Source organism: Anoplopoma fimbria, chromosome 21, assembly GCF_027596085.1.
Source record: "Anoplopoma fimbria isolate UVic2021 breed Golden Eagle Sablefish chromosome 21, Afim_UVic_2022, whole genome shotgun sequence".
In the NCBI taxonomy this organism is placed as follows: domain Eukaryota; kingdom Metazoa; phylum Chordata; class Actinopteri; order Perciformes; family Anoplopomatidae; genus Anoplopoma; species Anoplopoma fimbria.
In genome coordinates, this window is record NC_072469.1 from 12,979,346 (window position 1) to 12,998,081 (window position 18,736).

At 42.8% G+C, this 18,736-nt stretch overlaps 1 protein-coding gene across 3 annotated transcripts in view; it reads right to left on the reverse strand.

The window, feature by feature from the left end:
• LOC129110538 (microtubule-associated protein 4) overlaps positions 1-18,736 on the reverse strand; it is a 105,257-nt gene that overhangs the window by 19,165 nt on the left and 67,356 nt on the right. For all 3 annotated transcript variants that reach the window (XM_054622627.1, XM_054622628.1, XM_054622626.1), the window contains one exon: positions 635-1,668. In XM_054622627.1, the coding sequence (XP_054478602.1) occupies positions 635-1,668 (1,034 nt within the window). The remainder of the gene's footprint in view (positions 1-634; positions 1,669-18,736) is intronic.

Sequence of the window (18,736 nt, forward strand, 5' to 3'; positions counted from 1 at the left end):
TTTTTTAAGTCATTTTTTTGTGTTTTTGTGGTTGATTTTAGTCTCTTTGCTGTCATTTTGTGTCTCTTTGAGGTTGTTTTGAGTCTCTTTGTTGTCATTTTGTGTTTTTATGGAGTCTTTTTGAATCTCTTTGTAGTTGCGTTGTGTCTCTTTATGGTTGTTAAGGTATCTTGTTCTCCTTTTGTGGTAATTTTGAGTCTCTTGGTATGTGCCTCTTTGAGTAACATTTTGTAAGTGAAAGCCAAGAGGGCCCCTGACAGTTTGGGCCCTTGGTCTTTTGCCTGGTAGGCAATCCATCCATGACCTGGAGGAAGAGCTGTACGAGGTGTCAGATGTTGATGGTCTATTGAAGCTCACACTAGGCCGTACCTCACAGTGTCCCTTTACAAAAATCACACTAAAACTGGTCCTACAATACTGCTTGCAATAAAAAATTAAAAACCTATTAACTTACCTGGATTTTGAGGTTGTAAATGGGCATGAGTCTGTGTAATGACTTATGTTATAACACATAATATTACACTAATGACAAAGTCTGACCCATGTTTGTTATCAGTACAGAGTCTATGGATCCTATCAGTGTGTCAGCGTGCAGGAGAAACATCCCATCCCTATAGCTTACAACATCTCCTACCTTTGTCTTCTTGTCTGGGCTTGCCAGGTCCCTGCTCAGCGGTGCACTGCTTCCATTGGTTGCAGGTTTTGCTTTCTTGGCCTTCTCTCCTCCGTCGGCTTTTGCAACCTTATCCTTCTTGTCATCCTTTTTCTCCACGATCTTTTTATTGGCCTGCGCTTTGTCCTGCTTCTCTTCCTTATCGCTCTTCGGCGTTGGTTTCTCCACCGGCTTCTTGGGCTCTTTTTCCGCCTCGTCATCTTTCTCCATCACCTTGACTTTGTCGGCGTCCACCTTCTCTTTCTTGGAGTCCTCCACCTCTGGTGTTCTCTTTGTCTCCGTCTCGGTCTTCTTCTCCAGCACGTCAGAAGTGGTATCTAGCTTGACGGGTGTCGGCTGTTGCTCTGGAGTCTTCTCTGCTTTGTCCGTGTGCTGCTCTTTGTCATCCTTCATCTCTGTTTTCTCAAGCTTCTCAGTGTTCTCCGTTTTGTTTTGCACTGTGGACTTTTCATTTTTTTCCACTTTTCCTAAATCCTCTGTTATCTTCACTTTGCTCTCTACTTCAGTCGTCTCCACTTTTTCTACTTTCTCTTTATTTGCCAATTTATCCTGTGATTCTTCTACCTTGTTCATTTTATCCTCTTTTTCCTCCTTCTGCTGAAGTGACTCAACTTTCTCTTTCTCTTTTTCTGTCTCCTTCTTTTCCGGCACCTTTTCTGTCTGTTGCTCCGTCACCTTCACTTTGTTGGTCTCTTTCTCCGCTATAACTTTTCCTGCATCCTTCATCTCTTTCTCCTTCTCTTTCTCCCTCTCTGCCTCTTTCTCCTTCTCCCTCTCTGCCTCCTTATCCTTCTCTTTCTGTGTCTCCGTCTGTTTTTCTTTCTCCATCTCAATCTGCTTCTCCACCTTGGCTGAAGTCTCACTGATTGCGTATTCCACTTTTACGCCCTTCTGCTCAGCTCTATCAAACAGAGGGTCAAACATGTCCAGGTTCTTCACGTTGTCCTCCGGCTTCTCCTCCTTCTTCTCTGCCTTGTCCATCTTGTCGGATTTTACTGGAAAGACAATTGATTTAAATTAGAAAAAAACGGTGCAACGGTCCAATATGTTGGATAAATAAAAGGCCTCTTTTTTTCAATTCAACAACACACAGTTTTTGGAAGCAGTTCACAGACATTCACACACAACCACAAAAAAAAGTGGCTTCAAAAAGTTGTTTTTTCTTCTGCAGTAATGACTTGTGACTTCTGCCTTCTAATTCTAGTGAATATACCCTTGCGTCTCTGCATCAAGCTCCTAAACAAAAAGCATTCTGTGCTCAGCTAAACAGATTGTGATCATCATATATTGAATGATTTGTTAGACGTTTGTCTATACTCTATGCAATGCTGCTTATACTGTGTGCTGGGCGTTTTAGCCCAAAAATTCCTCCAACTCTGGTCATGTGGCCAAATAAGTGAAACGATACAGTGATTTTTTCCCCTGAAAAAAATAGCATGTACATTTGATCTAAAAGCACTTGAGAGCAAAATGTCCTGACCTTCAGTAGGAAAGTACACAAGTTTGTTTCCTGCGCTCCTTCACGGTTCACTTAAGCAATATCCATACGGGCACAATACAGCACATGTGCTACGCTTTATTCACATCGACATCCTTTAATGTCGTTTGACAGCGTAATTGTCAGTGAAACCTAGCTCCTCCTACATGGACAAAACTAAAAAGAATACCAAACTCCTCGTAGAAGGCGGCTGGGTAAAATAAATAACCCTACACACATACACATTCAGAGAAAGCCCTGCTAAATGCAACCAATGAAAATGTTGTGTCTCACTTGACAAATTTTTGGTTGCATGTGCGTCGCGTTTGCAACGCAAAGAATGTTATCAATGATTGCAACCTTGCTTGAATAAGTACCTATAGTTAATTTCAATTTCCGGGTTCTTTGGACTGATACTGGCATCAATAGTATCACATGAAGATAAAGGTGCTAATGTCTGTATGAAATCCTCCAGATCATCAAGCAGGATGAAAACTAGCTGATGAAAATACTACAAATGTTGTACCAAGTTTGAGAAAAATCAATACTCTTCAGCCTATTGATTGGATAGTGTAGTTTTTCTTGAAGGGAAAAAAATAACGCTGATCGACACAGAGTACGGAAGAATTCAGCAGAGCCAATGCAATACTTGGAGCCCCGAGATAGTAAAAGAAGTGGAGTATTTAAGACCTGGTTCTTTGTGACGCCCTGCCAAACCAAAATATTGTGCAATATAAACAAGCCAAAAGGAGAGATTTCTCTTGTGCTGACTCACTGAATGAAAAATGTGCATCCTCTGTCCACGGGTGATGATGACCTAACAATGGGGTCATACAGTCAGCGTTACTTGCTCCAGCTGTGTTCAAGTTTAGGAGCTGGATTCTCTGATGTCCACGTTTAAAATGAATATAAAATTATAGATAAAATTACAGTGTATCATGTGTGTTAAAGGTTAAAGAAGGACAGGGCTCAAGCCCCCAGTTTGTGTTTGTGTTGAAGAAGTGTTTAACTAAAGTTGTACAACAATTTGATGGTACATTCTGAGCTTCAGTTAATATGGATAGTGCAACATCCAACATGTTCATATTATTGGATGTGTCACTACTGTTGTTATTCTTTACAGTACTTCCATTTGGGGGATAATCATCCTCTAGGTTTTGAAACCACAGTTCCCATAATCCGGAGGCTTTGTGGGGATGTTAACAGGAAGCACGATATTGAAAAGAGTTATGACTTTGAGAAGAAGTATCTCAGTCTCCATGAGCTCCCAGCCTAGTCCCCGAAACAAAACAACAAATCTACATTGTCCATTACGTTTCATCGGAAATGCATTTTCTCCCGAATTACGTTTGTTTTTGACGTTTCAAAAAAAAGTCAGCATAGGGAGAAGGTCAGGGTGGATGGGCGGGTCAAGCAAACACCGTACTTTCACCCAGGAGACCGTTTGTGTCCTGTTTGAGACCAAAAGTCAACGCTGACTTATTTTAACGTTATGTTGCAAACGGGACTTAAGTTAGATAAATAACATACCTAATTTATATTTATTTGTGATTTATATATGCAAATTTTGTATGAGACAGGGTTGTGAGCTGTGTGTCACAGCCACTGCTGCTGCTCCAACTGCTGAAGGTGTTGATAAGTGGGTCAAATCAACAGCCAAACTACATAACCTACATTCTATTGTTTTTAGAACAGCGGCATACACCTTGATCCTTTAACCTCGTGAAGCTTCTTCATCTTCATGACACTGATAGGCTCTGATTTCTCTTCCACGCTTCATTTACCACTGTACCAAACAGGACAAGAGACAAATAAAGAGAACCTCCCCCAACCAGTGAAGTGACGGTTTACAAATGTCATCATTTCATCATTTTATCCTACTAGAGATTTTTGTGAGTTTGCGATAATTAGCATATGAATTCTTGAGTCAGGGCCTACGCATTGGGCATAAAACACTGAAATCTGTGCAAGGCGTTTCATTGTCACGTTAACTCTTCACCTATTCTTGAACTGACTGCAGGTCAAATGTTTATTATAAAGAAAACAAATCAAGATTGGATTCTCACTCACACTCACTTCTGTGGCCTTACATGTTCCCTGTTGTATTTGGCAGACTTATCGGAGAAATGTCATCAGAGGACGATAAAAGAAAGAGCTAATGCTTGAGAGTCAGTGTGGGAAATATTGATCAGCAGATAAAAAGGTGAGTGGGCAGACAGAAAGAGAGCAAGCAGTAAGTAGTATATAGAGGACACACAAAAGGAATGGATACACATTCCCTTAATCATCTGTTTTGTTGTTCTTTTGTTATTTTACCTTCTGTTTTATAGCTACTTTGAAAAATGGTAACATGCCAGTAATGACCTTTGAAAGCCCAAGGGACTGAAAGAGATAGAGGGACGACAACAGACGTAGGAAAGGAGGGCATAAGACAAGGGAATTGGAGCGTAAACCTTTGAGTGGAATGAAATGACATTGTTAGCTTACGTAACGTACAGCGACCCCAGACCTGGAAAGGTGACAGACATCAGACCAAACCGAGTCAACACTAATAGGTGACTATTTACAAGAAGAAAAAAAAAAACTGACCTAAATAAAGTGAGACAGCGGTGTGACAAGACAAAGGACAGGGAACAAGATAAATGGGAGCAAACGAAATAAACAAAGAAGGCCTTCATTTTCTAAAATTTAAACAATGAGAGACTCGGGAGATCAACTTGGTCCACTTTTTACAGCAGAGATATGATATGTGTCAGAGCCTTCGATAAGCTCCGTGATAAATTTGCTTGATTTAAGCCAACAACAGGAGGTGTCTCCCAACCATAGACTGTATGTAAGAAGTAGACGTAGTAACCCTGACACCCCCTTTGGTTTATGAGATGATGATTTTGGAAGTTGCCATTTTGTTTCTTGCAACCAGAAATGACATGTGAGGGAGCCAGGTCAGCCGAATGCTAACTAAGACATTTTCAGCTGACCAAAATGTTAAAATTAACTTTCAAGAAGTGAAAACACACTGTGAAAGGGTTAAAGTTGTAAGACGAAAACAGGTAAAACACCCTGACAAGGTAAGGCCTTGGTACCAACCTATCAATCACAAAAGCCCCGCCCTAAAGCGTAGAGACTAGAAACTAACGATTGAGACCTTAAACTCATGTTCACAATGTTTATTGAGGGAATAATTCAAGTGAGAAGTAGAGTCATTTTTTCATAGACTTTTACGCAAACCAAAAAATGTTTGACCGTTTTCACAGAGGAAAAATGTTTTACTTTTTAAAAATGTTCCTGGCAAAACTGTAGTTCACCTGTTCTTAAGCCATAAACACTGGACATCAGACTTTAAAAATATGGATCTCTGTAAAACAAATTCTCAATTCCCTTTCAGGGCTTCCATACCCCTTCCACTTTTGTATTTTCTTCATCCTGTTATTAAGAACAGATTTGGTCACCGTTTATATCCTGATAGAGATGTCATTACTGCAGACTGAAACTTCCATTATTCATTCTTTCTCTTTATTTTTCACAACATTGATATAGTTATTTTCCCCACCCTTTGACCAGCAAATTCTAGCAAAAAAAATATGATGAAGACAGCCCTTAAACCCGGGAGCAATGGGACCGGAGTGAATCACAGATATTACTGTGGTCGGACTATCAGGCAACAAGCAGAGAAAGAAAGAAAAAAAAAGCAATCATTCACCTCCCTAGAGAGGGACATTCATTATTGATAGGGCTTGTGATGGAAAGCATCAATCACATGAGAACATGCTCGTACAATGCAGGTCAAGAATGACCTCAGTAATACCTCCCAAAGTGCAGCCATGGCAGTATACATTACAGCATCCACACCTCTGTAAGTGGCTTTGCATTCGGTCCAGACAAACCTTCAGACCTCCGTTTTATCAGGATCTCAACCTGCTGCATTAGCAGAGCTGTTGGAGCTTCTGCAGGGTTGCCTGGTATAATATATGCCTCAGGACAGCAGAGAACAATGAGCATCTGGGTGCAGCGAGCCAGTTCAATTAAAGCTTTCATTAGCATAATGATAACACTTACGGCTCATTTGGGGCTGTTAAGCCTCGGCTCTCCTGAAGAGCACCACCTCAACTCAAGTATTTTTTTTCCTTTCCTATTAATATGGTAAAAATTGCAGACTCTGCTCTTCCATAAAAAAACTTTAAGCTGTCTCATGTTTAGATTATTTTAGAAATGGAGGTTAAAAAAGGGCATGTATTAGATTTTTAAACTGGTGTTTAAGCATTTGCATGACATACATATGCATAGACTAAAGAATGTCTTAGCTTCTTTGTGGGAGAATCTACACTGGTCTTTTCAGCTTTTAGTTCATGAAGGTTGTTTCCCTAACTGGTGAAGCTACTTAAGTGAAAGGCAATTGAAAAGGAGCATCATGTTCCATAAGGAATATAAAGCAAATAAAAGAGGTTAAAATGGATTTCTCATCAACTGACATTTCCATCCTTCATCAGGCCTTCATTTGGCTCCTCAAGTGGATTACAGAATAACACTTAACGCTCTCTGGCTGAGTGGATTTTGTCAGCCTTGACAACAGCACCTTCTGTGAAGTGAAAGCTATACTCTCCATCACTGCCCTTTGGTAGCACGTCAAACCCAGTGGAGGCTCTGAAGTGGTTGTGAAGTGGCAACAGAGTGGAGAGTGGACTTTGTGGGTTAATCTGAAGTGTTAGGCCCTCTGTTTGGCTGTCTAATAAAGACTAACTGGCAGCTCAGTCACTGTATGAGTGGCAGAAGTCTGTAAACTCAAAAAAAATAATGTAATAATAAAGTCTGTAGTGAAGTTGTTTAAACAAGGCAAGAATTAACTGGCTAACTTTTGATACTCGAGAAAAACTCAAATGGCAATTTTTATGTGGCAAGAAATGTGGTTGAAGTACATACTTTTTACTTGAGTTCTGAATGGATTTATGAGGGTTCATACTCAGTAAACATTAACTGCTGTCACTGGAAAAAAGTTTTGCTCATTCCAGTAGTATGTGTGTGAAGTCTATATATTCTAGTTTGATTGAGTTTGAATACGAAGAGGTGTGACCAAGGATTAAAAATATACCCAAAGGCACAAATATACACACTTTTTTGTGTTTAAGACATCTGAATATACGGATGCATAAGCATGAATGCAAATCACACAAAAACAAATAATACGCACACACAAAGACAAACAAACAATTATGCAAACAAAAGTGCACACAGTGCTGACAAGCATCAGCAAGAGCAAACACATGCACACCGCCCCCAGAGTCACTTACTACAGCGGAACACAGGGCCAACTCCGGAGAGAACCTTCAATTATTTTCTCCCAATGGAACACAATGTGACAATTGTCACAATTCTGAGAGTGAAGGCGTCTGAAAATCAGCCTCAAACGAGGAAATATTGTGAGACAGAAATCATTTTATAACCTATTTTCTCCTCTCTCTTTTTAAAATCTTTCTTCTCTTGATCATCCCATCTTTGATTTATGCCTTCCTTATCTGTCAGAGTGTGGGGTCACCCTAAACCTTTACTTCCTGTTTTCCTTCATAGTACATTCATCTCTATCTCTCCCTCCGTTTTCTTTGTTTCCCTTTTTTTTTATCCCACCCAACGCTCTTTCTTCTTTTTCAAATCTGCTTATCATTGTTTCCCACAACCTCTCTAGAGAGATGGAGCTAAGACAAAGCTATAGCATACTTCACATTTGCAGCTGTTTGTGGAAATCTTACTCCAAAGCATGTGCTTAAGCCTTATCCAGTGTGGATATAAGAGGTTTTAACACAACAACAGGAGCAACAGAAACACTCCCATGACCTTGGTAAGAAAGCAAATAGATGCATGAATACAACACACAGCCCGTGGCTCGATGACTCTGCCTTGCTCTTGTTAAGACTTCAGGGGGTCAGAAAACAAAGACCATTGCCCCTTTAATACTCCCGTAGCCATGCTTGCAACTTCTTCCACGCACGGGTTTGTGGCGGGAGGCGAAAAAAACACCATGGCTTGTGAGCAAGGAGGGAACGAAGGTAACAAAGAGAAGGACAAAAAGAGAAGAGAGAAAAAAGCAGGAGACGGACACAACGTGAAAGAAAGATGTTCGTTGTCAAAAGCTCCACCGTGCCGGGCCGAGCTTCCCAGTCGGTGACCCCATTTTGGTCATCGTTTGACGTGACCGTGACCCGCATTCAGCCATCTTGGCTCTGCCTGTCTTTACCAAGAATCTAATGAGCATTTGGTGCTCAACAGGAAGACAGAATGCGAGCCAGAAAGAGATGGCCTTTCAGACTGACAGAAAATTATGGAAGCGTGCGGTATGATGGGAAATAAGGTTGGACAAAGACAAAGCTTCCATCAGCTATAATGAGCTGTGTTACCCTGACCCTGTATCTAAACATCAGCTGGAGAGTCAGCTACTATATGACCTCAAGCTGCAAGCTTATGGAGCTGCAACAAACATTTGCATGCACATGAACAGACACAAGAAGACAGCCACCTGTGTTCACAAATGCAATAAACTAAGACAATATACCCGTTGTCCCGGTATTAACACACTTTGAATTGTCACACGCTTTGTACAGTTTGTCGCTGATCTGTGTCTAGAATTGGCACGCGGTGTTTGACCAACACAACGAGACAGATACTACTGTTGCGGAATGTCAAGTAGCCCGTGGGGAGGGTGGGGGCTTCTGTTTCTGTCGACCTCTCTCAGCTTTTCATTCTTTCTCTTTCACTCGCTGTCTCTCTCGCTGTCTGACACTCCGCCTCTCAGTCTGCCTCTGCAGCTATTCCTAACCCCAAGCCTTTTTGCAAGCTTTGCAAGAGCAGAAAACCAAGTTTGGTCTGAACCCGACGGTCAATAAATGAAGCGTTTGAACAATGACTGAACAATCGCTGCCTTCGGCATAAACCACTATCTACACGCTTCTATGCAACTGAAATATTTTAAATAATGAATCCCTGGAATTGTTGGAGGCAAGATGTCCTTGCTGTTTGTGCCTCACTGTAGCTCACAAAGCCACCAAACAGAAGACAACACCCACTTTAACTCTTCAACACCAAACCCTCTGGATTACATTGTTGGATGGCCACCACGCTTTTAAAGTAAGGTGACATCGTATGTCTTAAGATTTCAGTTTTATCCTTTGCTGTGCCTTGTGCCGGGATTGTTTTTAAAGACGTTTTCTTTCTGTTTGATCTATCAATTCATGTTTTACATATTCGCAAAACTTTTCACAGCAGTCATACATAGCACTATCCTGCATCCTTCAAGCAGAGCTCTTGGCAGTAAAAGCACAACCTACAAATTACAAATTCTCCATATCAGCATGTTTGCCAGTCAGACTTTGACAGTTGGTGAACAAGCATAGTTACAATGGGGGGGCAAACTTGACCTCCACCTACCATCCCCTGTGATGAAAGGGTTAGTACTGGAGTTCGAGCCGAGGTTGGTATAGCCACCAGAGGCAAGGTCACCACCAATGTCCCATGACGATTTGTTGCCAGCTCCAAAGTCTACGCCTTCACCAGTGTTTAGTTTAGCGTCTGCTTCAATGCAGAGGAAGTCGGCATCTTTAGCCGTGTCAGATTTGCGACCAGTTTCCACTTCAGTGTCCGAGTCCACTGGCAGAAAAGAGCTGGTATCCATGCCGCCGAACCCCTTCGGGCTGAGGGGTACTGAAAGCACAATGCCACCTGGCTCCTTCTCCACCTTAAAGTCCTGAACTGGGGCCTCTAGTGGTGACAGAGGGAAGCCAGCATTGCAGTCTTTCAGCAGCGGGAATGGGGAGAGGCAGGGTTGGGGTTCAGGTGGGGCTTGCCGCAGGTCGCTGTGTGTGGCGCCCGCTGCTGAGAGAGTGGGTTGCGGGGTCTGGGACTGATCTTCTGCGACGGTCAGTGAGCGCTGCATGGAGTGAGGTGAGCGACGCGGACCGCCCATTGGTGACACCAGCTGATCCATTCCAGCCTCATCTCCACTTGGGTATTTATCAGGCAGCTCTAGACTGGTTGGTACTGACAGGTGGGAACATTCGGACATTGCGCGTCGCATAGCCTTCCTCTGCTGCTCAGCCCGCCCCATAAAACAGGGCTCAAACTCCACATCCTCTTCTTCTATCTCTTCTTCCTCGCTGTTGTCCCCTGAAGAGTCATCAGATAATTGTTGGGCCCCCAGGGTTGCCCCAGCTCCAGCCACAACCTTGTCTGCCTTCACCAAGTTGTTGTCGTTGACAACTCCAATGACGCAGTAGTTCGGGGCCACCTGGGGCATTGCCACTTTTGGGCTGGATTCAGCAAAAGTCGGGTTGTTCCATGGCTCTGAGGGCAAGTCTCCATCTAATAGAGATGCGTCCATCAGTGAGGCACCCATTGAGTGTGGAGGCATGGCACTAGTGGGTGATGACAGATCCATATGCCTGGCTGGGGATCCAGGAACTGGTGGCAGAGACACCCTGCTGGTACCCCCACATCCCAGGGCTGAGGGTAGTCTGCCTGAGGAAGCTGGGGAAGGGGATGGGGAGGAGGACAGAGGGCTGTCTGGGCTTTCTCCTGCGCTGCCCAGTGATGCGTTACCCAGCGAGGTGCTTCGAGACATGCCCCCAACCCTGCTTGGCACCTTCAGCTCCGCCACCACGCTGCCCCTGCCCGGCTGCTCGAAGAAGCACAGCTTGTCCTCGTCTGTGAGTCCGGTCGATGCCAGAGTCCCACCACCTACCACCAGGCCCCTTGGGGTGCCCATGTCCATGCCCGTTGGGGGCTGCCAATCCCAGCTCGGAGCCGGCACAGTGGGCGTTAGTGATGGCACCTTACACAGCTCGCTGTACTCCGAGAAAGGAGAGCCAGGCTGCTGATTGGAGAGAGAAGACATGCTGTCTCTCCTTTCTATTTTAGTTCTCCCCCCTTTTCTTTGTTTCACAGTCCGTCTTTGTCTCAGTCTCAGGTGTCCAAAGTTGATCTTCAACACTTCTCGTCCCTTTTCTCTCTCTTTCCTTTGTTGCCTTGTGCCGTTGTTGCTCTTCGTCCAGCCACTCAGGTGGCTCTGTGTGTGTGTTGCGTTGAGTCTCTCGTGCCGTGCCTCTGCTATGAACTCAAACACACACTGAGGGTGAACTGGATGTACAGATCTCTCCCTCGTCCCCTCCCCTTTCTCTCTCTCTCTCTCTCTTTCTCTGGTTCACTCACTGATAATTACAGTACTCATGTGACCCAGTTGCAGCTGCCAATTGGCTGATGCCAGTTCCCAGATCCCACCCACTGTGGTGGAGTGAGTAAAGCCCCCTCCCCTCTAGTTTTCTCTTTCACTCCACATTTTTTTCTCCCCTCAATCCCTTTCTTTCTCTCATTCTGTCTTGTGGTAAAAAAGTACAACGTACACACACACACACACACACACACACACACACACACACACACACACACACACACACACACACACACACACACACACACACACACACACACACACACACACACACACACACACAGAGCTCGGTCTCCCCCCCTTGGGGAGAATTGAATGAGGGCTAAAGCTGGCGCTTCGGGGGGGGAGAGTGGATTTGAATTCAAGTCTTTTCCAAACCATACCGTTCCACACATCACATCCATGCCCTCTGGAGCAATGCTATTGATTTCTGACTATCATGTATCTCTTGTATGAGATAGCAAGAAAGAGAGGGGGAGAAATCAAATGGGGGAAAGCAATAGCAGAGTTAGGAAGACTAAATGGAGTGGGAATATGTGAATGTTATTGTAAGCTTGCATGAGTCTTAGCAAAATAGTCTACCTAAGCATGTGTTTATGTGCAAGACAATAAATACATCTCCCAGCCTTTCTGATCTTAGTGCTCAGTATGAGAGAGAAGAAGAAGAAGAGGATGAAGAGTAAAGCCTCTGGTAAAGAGACCTTGTTGTCTGTCAGACTCCATCTGGTCACATGTGGCAAATCACACTCCATTACCACCCCCCGTTCTACCACGCTCCTATGCACACACTTGGATAATCAAACTTAGAGGCTATGCGAAATACACAGAAACATGTTCTCACACATTAACACTCACAGTGTATCCACTCAATAATCATTTTGCCACGTAGCATGTAAGAAACATTGATGAAAGACAGACATGCTCATACATGCAATGATACAGCCCCACACACAATCCAGGCTAACTCAGACGAACACTCTGAGTCGAGCCTTTCAGCATTAACAGGAACCCAGCTAGGCATGTTGCACAGAAACACTTTCAGCTCCGTTTCTGTTATTCGCTCTTGCTGATCGCACCAAAACTGTGACAACTTCAAACTGTCTGCTTCATACAGCAAAAGCTCGAGAATAATCCAACCATACATTGTCCAATAGCGGCTGGGGCCTTTATTTGCCTTAACTGCAGAGTAAAGCAGGGATGTTTTTTAAACAGTGCTATATCAGAGATATTAAGTTAATTTCTTTCAAGTACGCACTTTAGTAAGACGACTCATAATGCACATCAACAAAATCTTTCAGGTGCTGGGTAACAATGACCTGCAACGTAAAACCAAAAGTACCTTGTTAATATTTATTATAAAAATACCTTCATTTGATCATTTCAGACAAGCTTTTAAAATAACCTGGACTGAGACTGAATACAATTAAAAACATAATGTATTTTTTGCATTTCAGATGGTGTCAATTTAAAAAAAAAAATCGGTGAGCACACTGAATACATGTCAGTATCATAGACTATATATAAAGAATGACAACGGGTCTCCACACGGGTTCTCCCCGAGTTCCAATCGGACTCAATCGCGAGCACGACGACAGCCAGTTAGCGTAGGAGCTACCTAGTTGCTAAACTAAACTGCTGTTAGCACAATGCTGGCATGAATACATTTAGCATCAAATTAACACATTTTATTACACAGACTGGTGATACGTAATATGGAAACATTATGTGTAAGTCTGCTGACACTGATATAAACACACTGTAGTCTTACAGCGCCGGATAACCGGCCAGCTCCCTGTCAGTGGTAATGTTAACGTAGCTAGCAACACAGTTGGTGACTGTATGAACCATAGACTGTATAATACGTAGTCTATCTTTGAAACAGATATGGAAAGTAAAAGTTTAAATCTCCTATTGATGTTCCTACTTTACGTAAATTTCGACAGCCTCCTACTCCGTGGCTTCTTTACTCGGAGCAGCTGTCAATCACAGCTTTCAATCATGACGTCACACCCCTTTTATAGCATCAAATAACTGTTTAAACCAACCTTATCAGAAAAAATTTAACACTTGAACATTCATCAGCGCTATAGCTTTATGACCTATATACTGCAGCTAGCCACCAGGGGCCGATAAAGATGTATCTGCTTCACTTTCGGGGAGCTGTCATGTCGTCCATCTTTATATATACTGTGTTCAATATACATAAACCCTCAAAGACATATGGAGGGATCGTCAAAGGCTACCCAGCATGCATTTTAGGCAAAGGTCAGTATGTGATTGGAAAGTAAGGGTTGGAGATGGGCCTGTTGTCCTGGGCTGAGCTTTGTATGTGTGTGTCTACGTTTGTGAGTCCAGTGCCAGTCAAAACAGCTCGGGGTTACAGGCGTTCTTGTGGTTGTCGGTTTGGACTGAAGGCTGAACGTTGGCAGAACACAATGGTTTTTAACAGGCAGACAGGCAAACAAGGACAGGGGGTGAGGGATGCAGACAGATGAGGGCAGAAAGAGGGAGACAGGAAGGGGAGAATAGGGATGAGGACTATGTGTGTAAGTAAGGATGAAGGTTGGGAGTAAAAGATAGAAATGATCAGGGCAGCCAGATAAGGCGAGAGACAGAAACAAGGATAATACGTAGAATGAGGATGTATGTGAAGGAAGGAGTGATCAGAGTCTTGAAGGAGTAGGCAGAAGGTGTAGAAGAAAGTTACGACGGGGTCAAAGTGGGTGAAGAAAGGGAAACAAAGGACGCAGGAATTGAGGGTAAACAGGAAAGTTGGAGTATAGATTTGGTATGGATACACACATCACCTCCTGACATCATGACAGGACGAGATCGAGGGCCGAAGGGTACAATGCTACTGTCAGCTGCATCTTGCTTTTTGCTCTGACAAACAAGAAACTCTGACAAGTTTGTTTTTTGCCTCACTTGAGGATTCAGTGGTGGTTTGGAGCAGATTAACTGATTTTCAATGAAGTAGAATGAATGCTACATCAATGCACACATGGATGTGTCTTTAAATTGCCATTAAATGAAAAAATCAACAATCAAACCCTACCTTCATCATAACCCTAACTTATTTAGTTCAAATTTCAATCTCAAACCAAACTGAGCTGTAATAACTGCAAAATTATGTTTTTTTGCCAATCTTCAAACAGCTTTTCCCCCAAAACTTGTTAAAAGAGGGTCTTACAAACAATCCTGTTCTCTTGGAGTTCTAATGATTTACTCCACAAAAGCACAAGTGCAAATGGTACTTTACACCTAGAGGAAGATTTTTTACATAAAATACTAAAAGAACAAGAGTTTAGTTTTCATCCAACGTTTTCCCACTGGAAAAAAAAAAAGAGTCATGCCAAGCTGGCATTGGAAAAGGCAAAGGTGGGGAGGCAAAAGTAAATCCCTCTCTGGCAGCCGATAGACAAAACTGTAAAACAAACAAATATAGATATCTCACCAAACTACACTACAAGAAAAAAAACACATTAACTAATATGTAATCAAAAATGATGTAGGAGTGATGAAATGGGACTCAATCTAGCAAATAAATACATCCTCTTCTTTAGAAAGTATTACTCCAGAAGTAGTTGACATTAAATCATGCCATTTTTATAGAAAGAAAGAAGTAAATGTCATCCAAAGATCCCTGCTCTCTCATATATACACATTATTAAGTGTTTTTATATCATATCAACAGAGAAATAATCTCTATTCTTACCTGATAAACTGGAATCATCTCGTTGAGCCGAAAATATGAGTTTCATTCACAAATCGCTCTCACAATGTCGTGGCATCAACCCCCAATTTTCCCTTTTGTACCATTTGTACCATGTGTCTATTTTCATGCACACTGTCGGATTTTGCTTTCCAGCTTTCCATGTAGGACAAATAAGAGCTCCATTGTTGTTGTTTTGGCGGAGCACAGTGAACGGCGGGACTTTGCCCCAGGGATGTGGCATTTTTCATTACGGTGCACGCAGGTTTGGTATTTTGGTGACCCGCCGTGAGCTCCAACTTCAAGGAAGTGTGAGCAGATGCGTAGCAGGGGGCGTGTCAGTAACAATCAGACAGCAGCCCTTGTTGTTTTGGGGCTAATCTGGGGTTTTTGGGTTGTTGTTTTATTCTTTTCATGGGATGCCTGTTTGAGCAGGTCTTCTTCAAAAGTTTGCTTAACATTTGGTGGATGATACAAAGTAGTGCATGCACATCTCACTATTCTATCAGGTGTGAGGGCAAAACAAGCAATAACATAATAAAGAACGCTGAATCTCTGCTCTTTTTGGGAATTCAGTGTCCCGGCGTGAAGTAAAACCATGAAAAAATTATAAAGTTTTTAGATTCAAAGGAAGGTATATACACATTTACAACGTGGCCATTGAACATTCTCAGCCGTGACAGGACACCTAGGATGGAGGTGACTGTAGTTCTGTTTCTGCTTCTTCCCTCCTTCAGTCAACCCATCAATCTCTCAAACAGCTCCGGACGACGCCTACATGTTTGGACACCATTAAAGGGAAGCCTGCCACCACAGTTGGAGAGCATGCCTCCACCAAAATCACCATACAGTCCCATCAGCTACAACCTGCTCCATTTCCCTAGCCCGTCCGTCCGTCCGTCCGTCTGTCCACTTCACAAAGCCCCGATCACACAGTCACTGTCACTTCAACACATCCCACCTGCACAGTCAGACAGTCACACAGACAGACAGGCGGCTGTGGACAGACGGGTAGTTAGGTGGACGTCCTGGCAGGTTGGTAGACATGCTCGAGGCGGGTGTACTGTCGCTGTCTCTGTGTCACATCTGTCCCTTTTTTCTTCTATCTTTGTCTGCTTGCCCCTTGAAGTCAAAATCTGACACCAGAGTCCCATGGGGAAAAACACACAGCCCACCAAGTGGATGACCTCACCCTGTCTGAGTGGTTGGCTGGCAAAGGCGCACAAACATACAGGCACAGGCGCACAACACAAAGTGTCTATAATCCCACTGGGCAACAGAAGTGCTGTGCCTAATAGACCGGAGCAGTACGGCTGCACAATATATTGTTGCAGTATCAACATGGTGATTTGCTAAACAGTCACATCGCAGGAGGTGTGATGTCGGCAAATGAACTAAAGGCTACAATTTTTTTGCTGCTTGAAAACTTGCATGGTTCGCCACAACACTGGGATCCCGTTATGTTTGCCATGCTTTTCTGGGTGTCATCATCATTCATATCTATACAACCAATGTGTTTATGATTATATTGTTTACAAGAGCACAAGCTCTTCGTTTTGCTCTCAAAGTGTACTAGATTGATACATTTAACTTTAAAATGTAACCACAACATGTGTTAAAATTCCTATATTTTTCTCATATTGTCATATATATATATATATATATATATATATATTCTTTCATTCATTCATTCATAATCCTTAACCGCTTATCCTGTTAAGGGTCGCGGTTGCAATATATATATTGCAGGAAAGAATAAACTTCAATGCTTTTACCAATATGCATTCCCAAGCAGGTTACTCATGAGCTGTGGTATATCTGAAACTGCCAGACAGCAAGTCAGCTAAAAAAGTGCCTTGAATACAGACCTTTTTTTTTGTACTTCACCTCTGAAAGTACAAAGAGAGCAAGAGAGAGAGAGAAGGAGTGGTGAACTCAGGTGTGGAGAGAGCGAGAGAGACAGAGGGTAATCTTAGTAGGGGGTGTTGGAGGAATGGATGATGGAGGGATTCAGAGTCTTTAGTGACGTCTATTTATAGCTCAACCGCATCTCCTTCGCAGCCCGTCACAACACCCCCATCCTCGCTCAACATCCATTGTTTCCTCCGTAGCCCCTCTCCCCATTAGTCGCCAAAGCAACTGCCTCCTGTTGCTATGACAACTGGTTCCTCATCAGCGTGCCGGTCTCCAGCCACGTGGGAGGTTGGGGGGAAAATGGTTCGAGGGGATGTTTGGTGGTGATGGAGGGGTGGGGGTATCGTCTGAGGAATCAGGGGCTGATGGAGAAAGGATGGGTGATGGAATTGAAGGCTAACTGTGTGTGTGTGTGTGTGTGAGGAGGGGGAGGGTTATTAATAGGCTACATAATCTACTCTGCCTCTTGCCTCAGGTCAAGTGTGTGTTCCAGTCAGTGGTGCCTTTGTGTTAATTACAGTCATCAGGAAAGAAAGTAGTTCCTAGGAAACCAGTCTGGTGACAGAGAGAAGATTGATGGATGAAGACCGACATGTATTGGGCTAAATTTGACAGGACGATGGACAGATAAGAGTGGACACTGAAAAGCACACCAACATATATAGCACATACGCATGCAGACAAAGAGATGACGTTAACTCTCTAATGCGAGATTAATTGGTCAAGAAGAAGTTGAGGCCAAGAGGCCGAATAAAACGCTAATATAGCAAGGTTCGAGAGGAACGAGAGTGAATCTGGGGCAGGCTATTCTGAGTGATCGTGGGAGGAGGGGCCAACTTTGAATGTTGTGTTTTCAATTTGGAACTGACAAAATGTACTTAAAGTATTAAAAGGTTGAAAAAGTACTGATATGACATTATAAGCTTGTTAAAACTGATGCATCAATGTGTCATAAGCATAAGCACTCTTGTAACTGGTTGGTTTGGAGTTTATTTGAACTACTTTATACAGTTAGGTGGTTCAGGCCAGTGGCTTCCAATCATGGGCACCTATTTAACAAAATAGTAGAGTTTTTTGTAGGTCTATACTTCCTATCTAGCAAGCATGTGTGTAGGACTGGCCCACATTTCCTATCACGCCGTGCTGGACGGAGGAGTACTGTGTAAAGTTTGCTGTTTTATGTGGGAAATACAAATGTTATTTTTTAACTGATTTTAGGTTGCAATGTGTCTGTCCAGAACATAATGTTTGTGTGTTATTGTCATCTTTGTGCTGGTTTATGTTTTAGTAACTACTTATTCACTACAGTAGCATACAATTTGGACCCCCAAATTCCCAATTTAATATGGAGTGAAAGTGGTATAATCTTTAACAATGCAGTGTGTTTTATAAACTCATCATAGGGTGTTAAAATCTTTATTTGTATGGTAGTTAAAGCTGTCTGCTAACCACAAACCTAGTTGAGTAAGATGTGCACATTTCCCCTCTCAAATGTAGAAAAATTGAATTATAAAGTAGCATAAAATACTCAGGTTAAGTAAGACACTAAAAGTACACATAGGCAGCACTATTGTAAAAGGTTAACTTCCCAAGAGAAGACCTCAACTTGAACTTTTAGCCAAAAGAATCTGACTGACAAAGGGTTTTGATTTCAAATCTTAGAAGTTAATTAGAAGAGATTTTAATATCTGATGTTTGACATTAATGTCACAGGAATATGAAGTGTTGCTCAGATAATACTGTTCTCCCTTG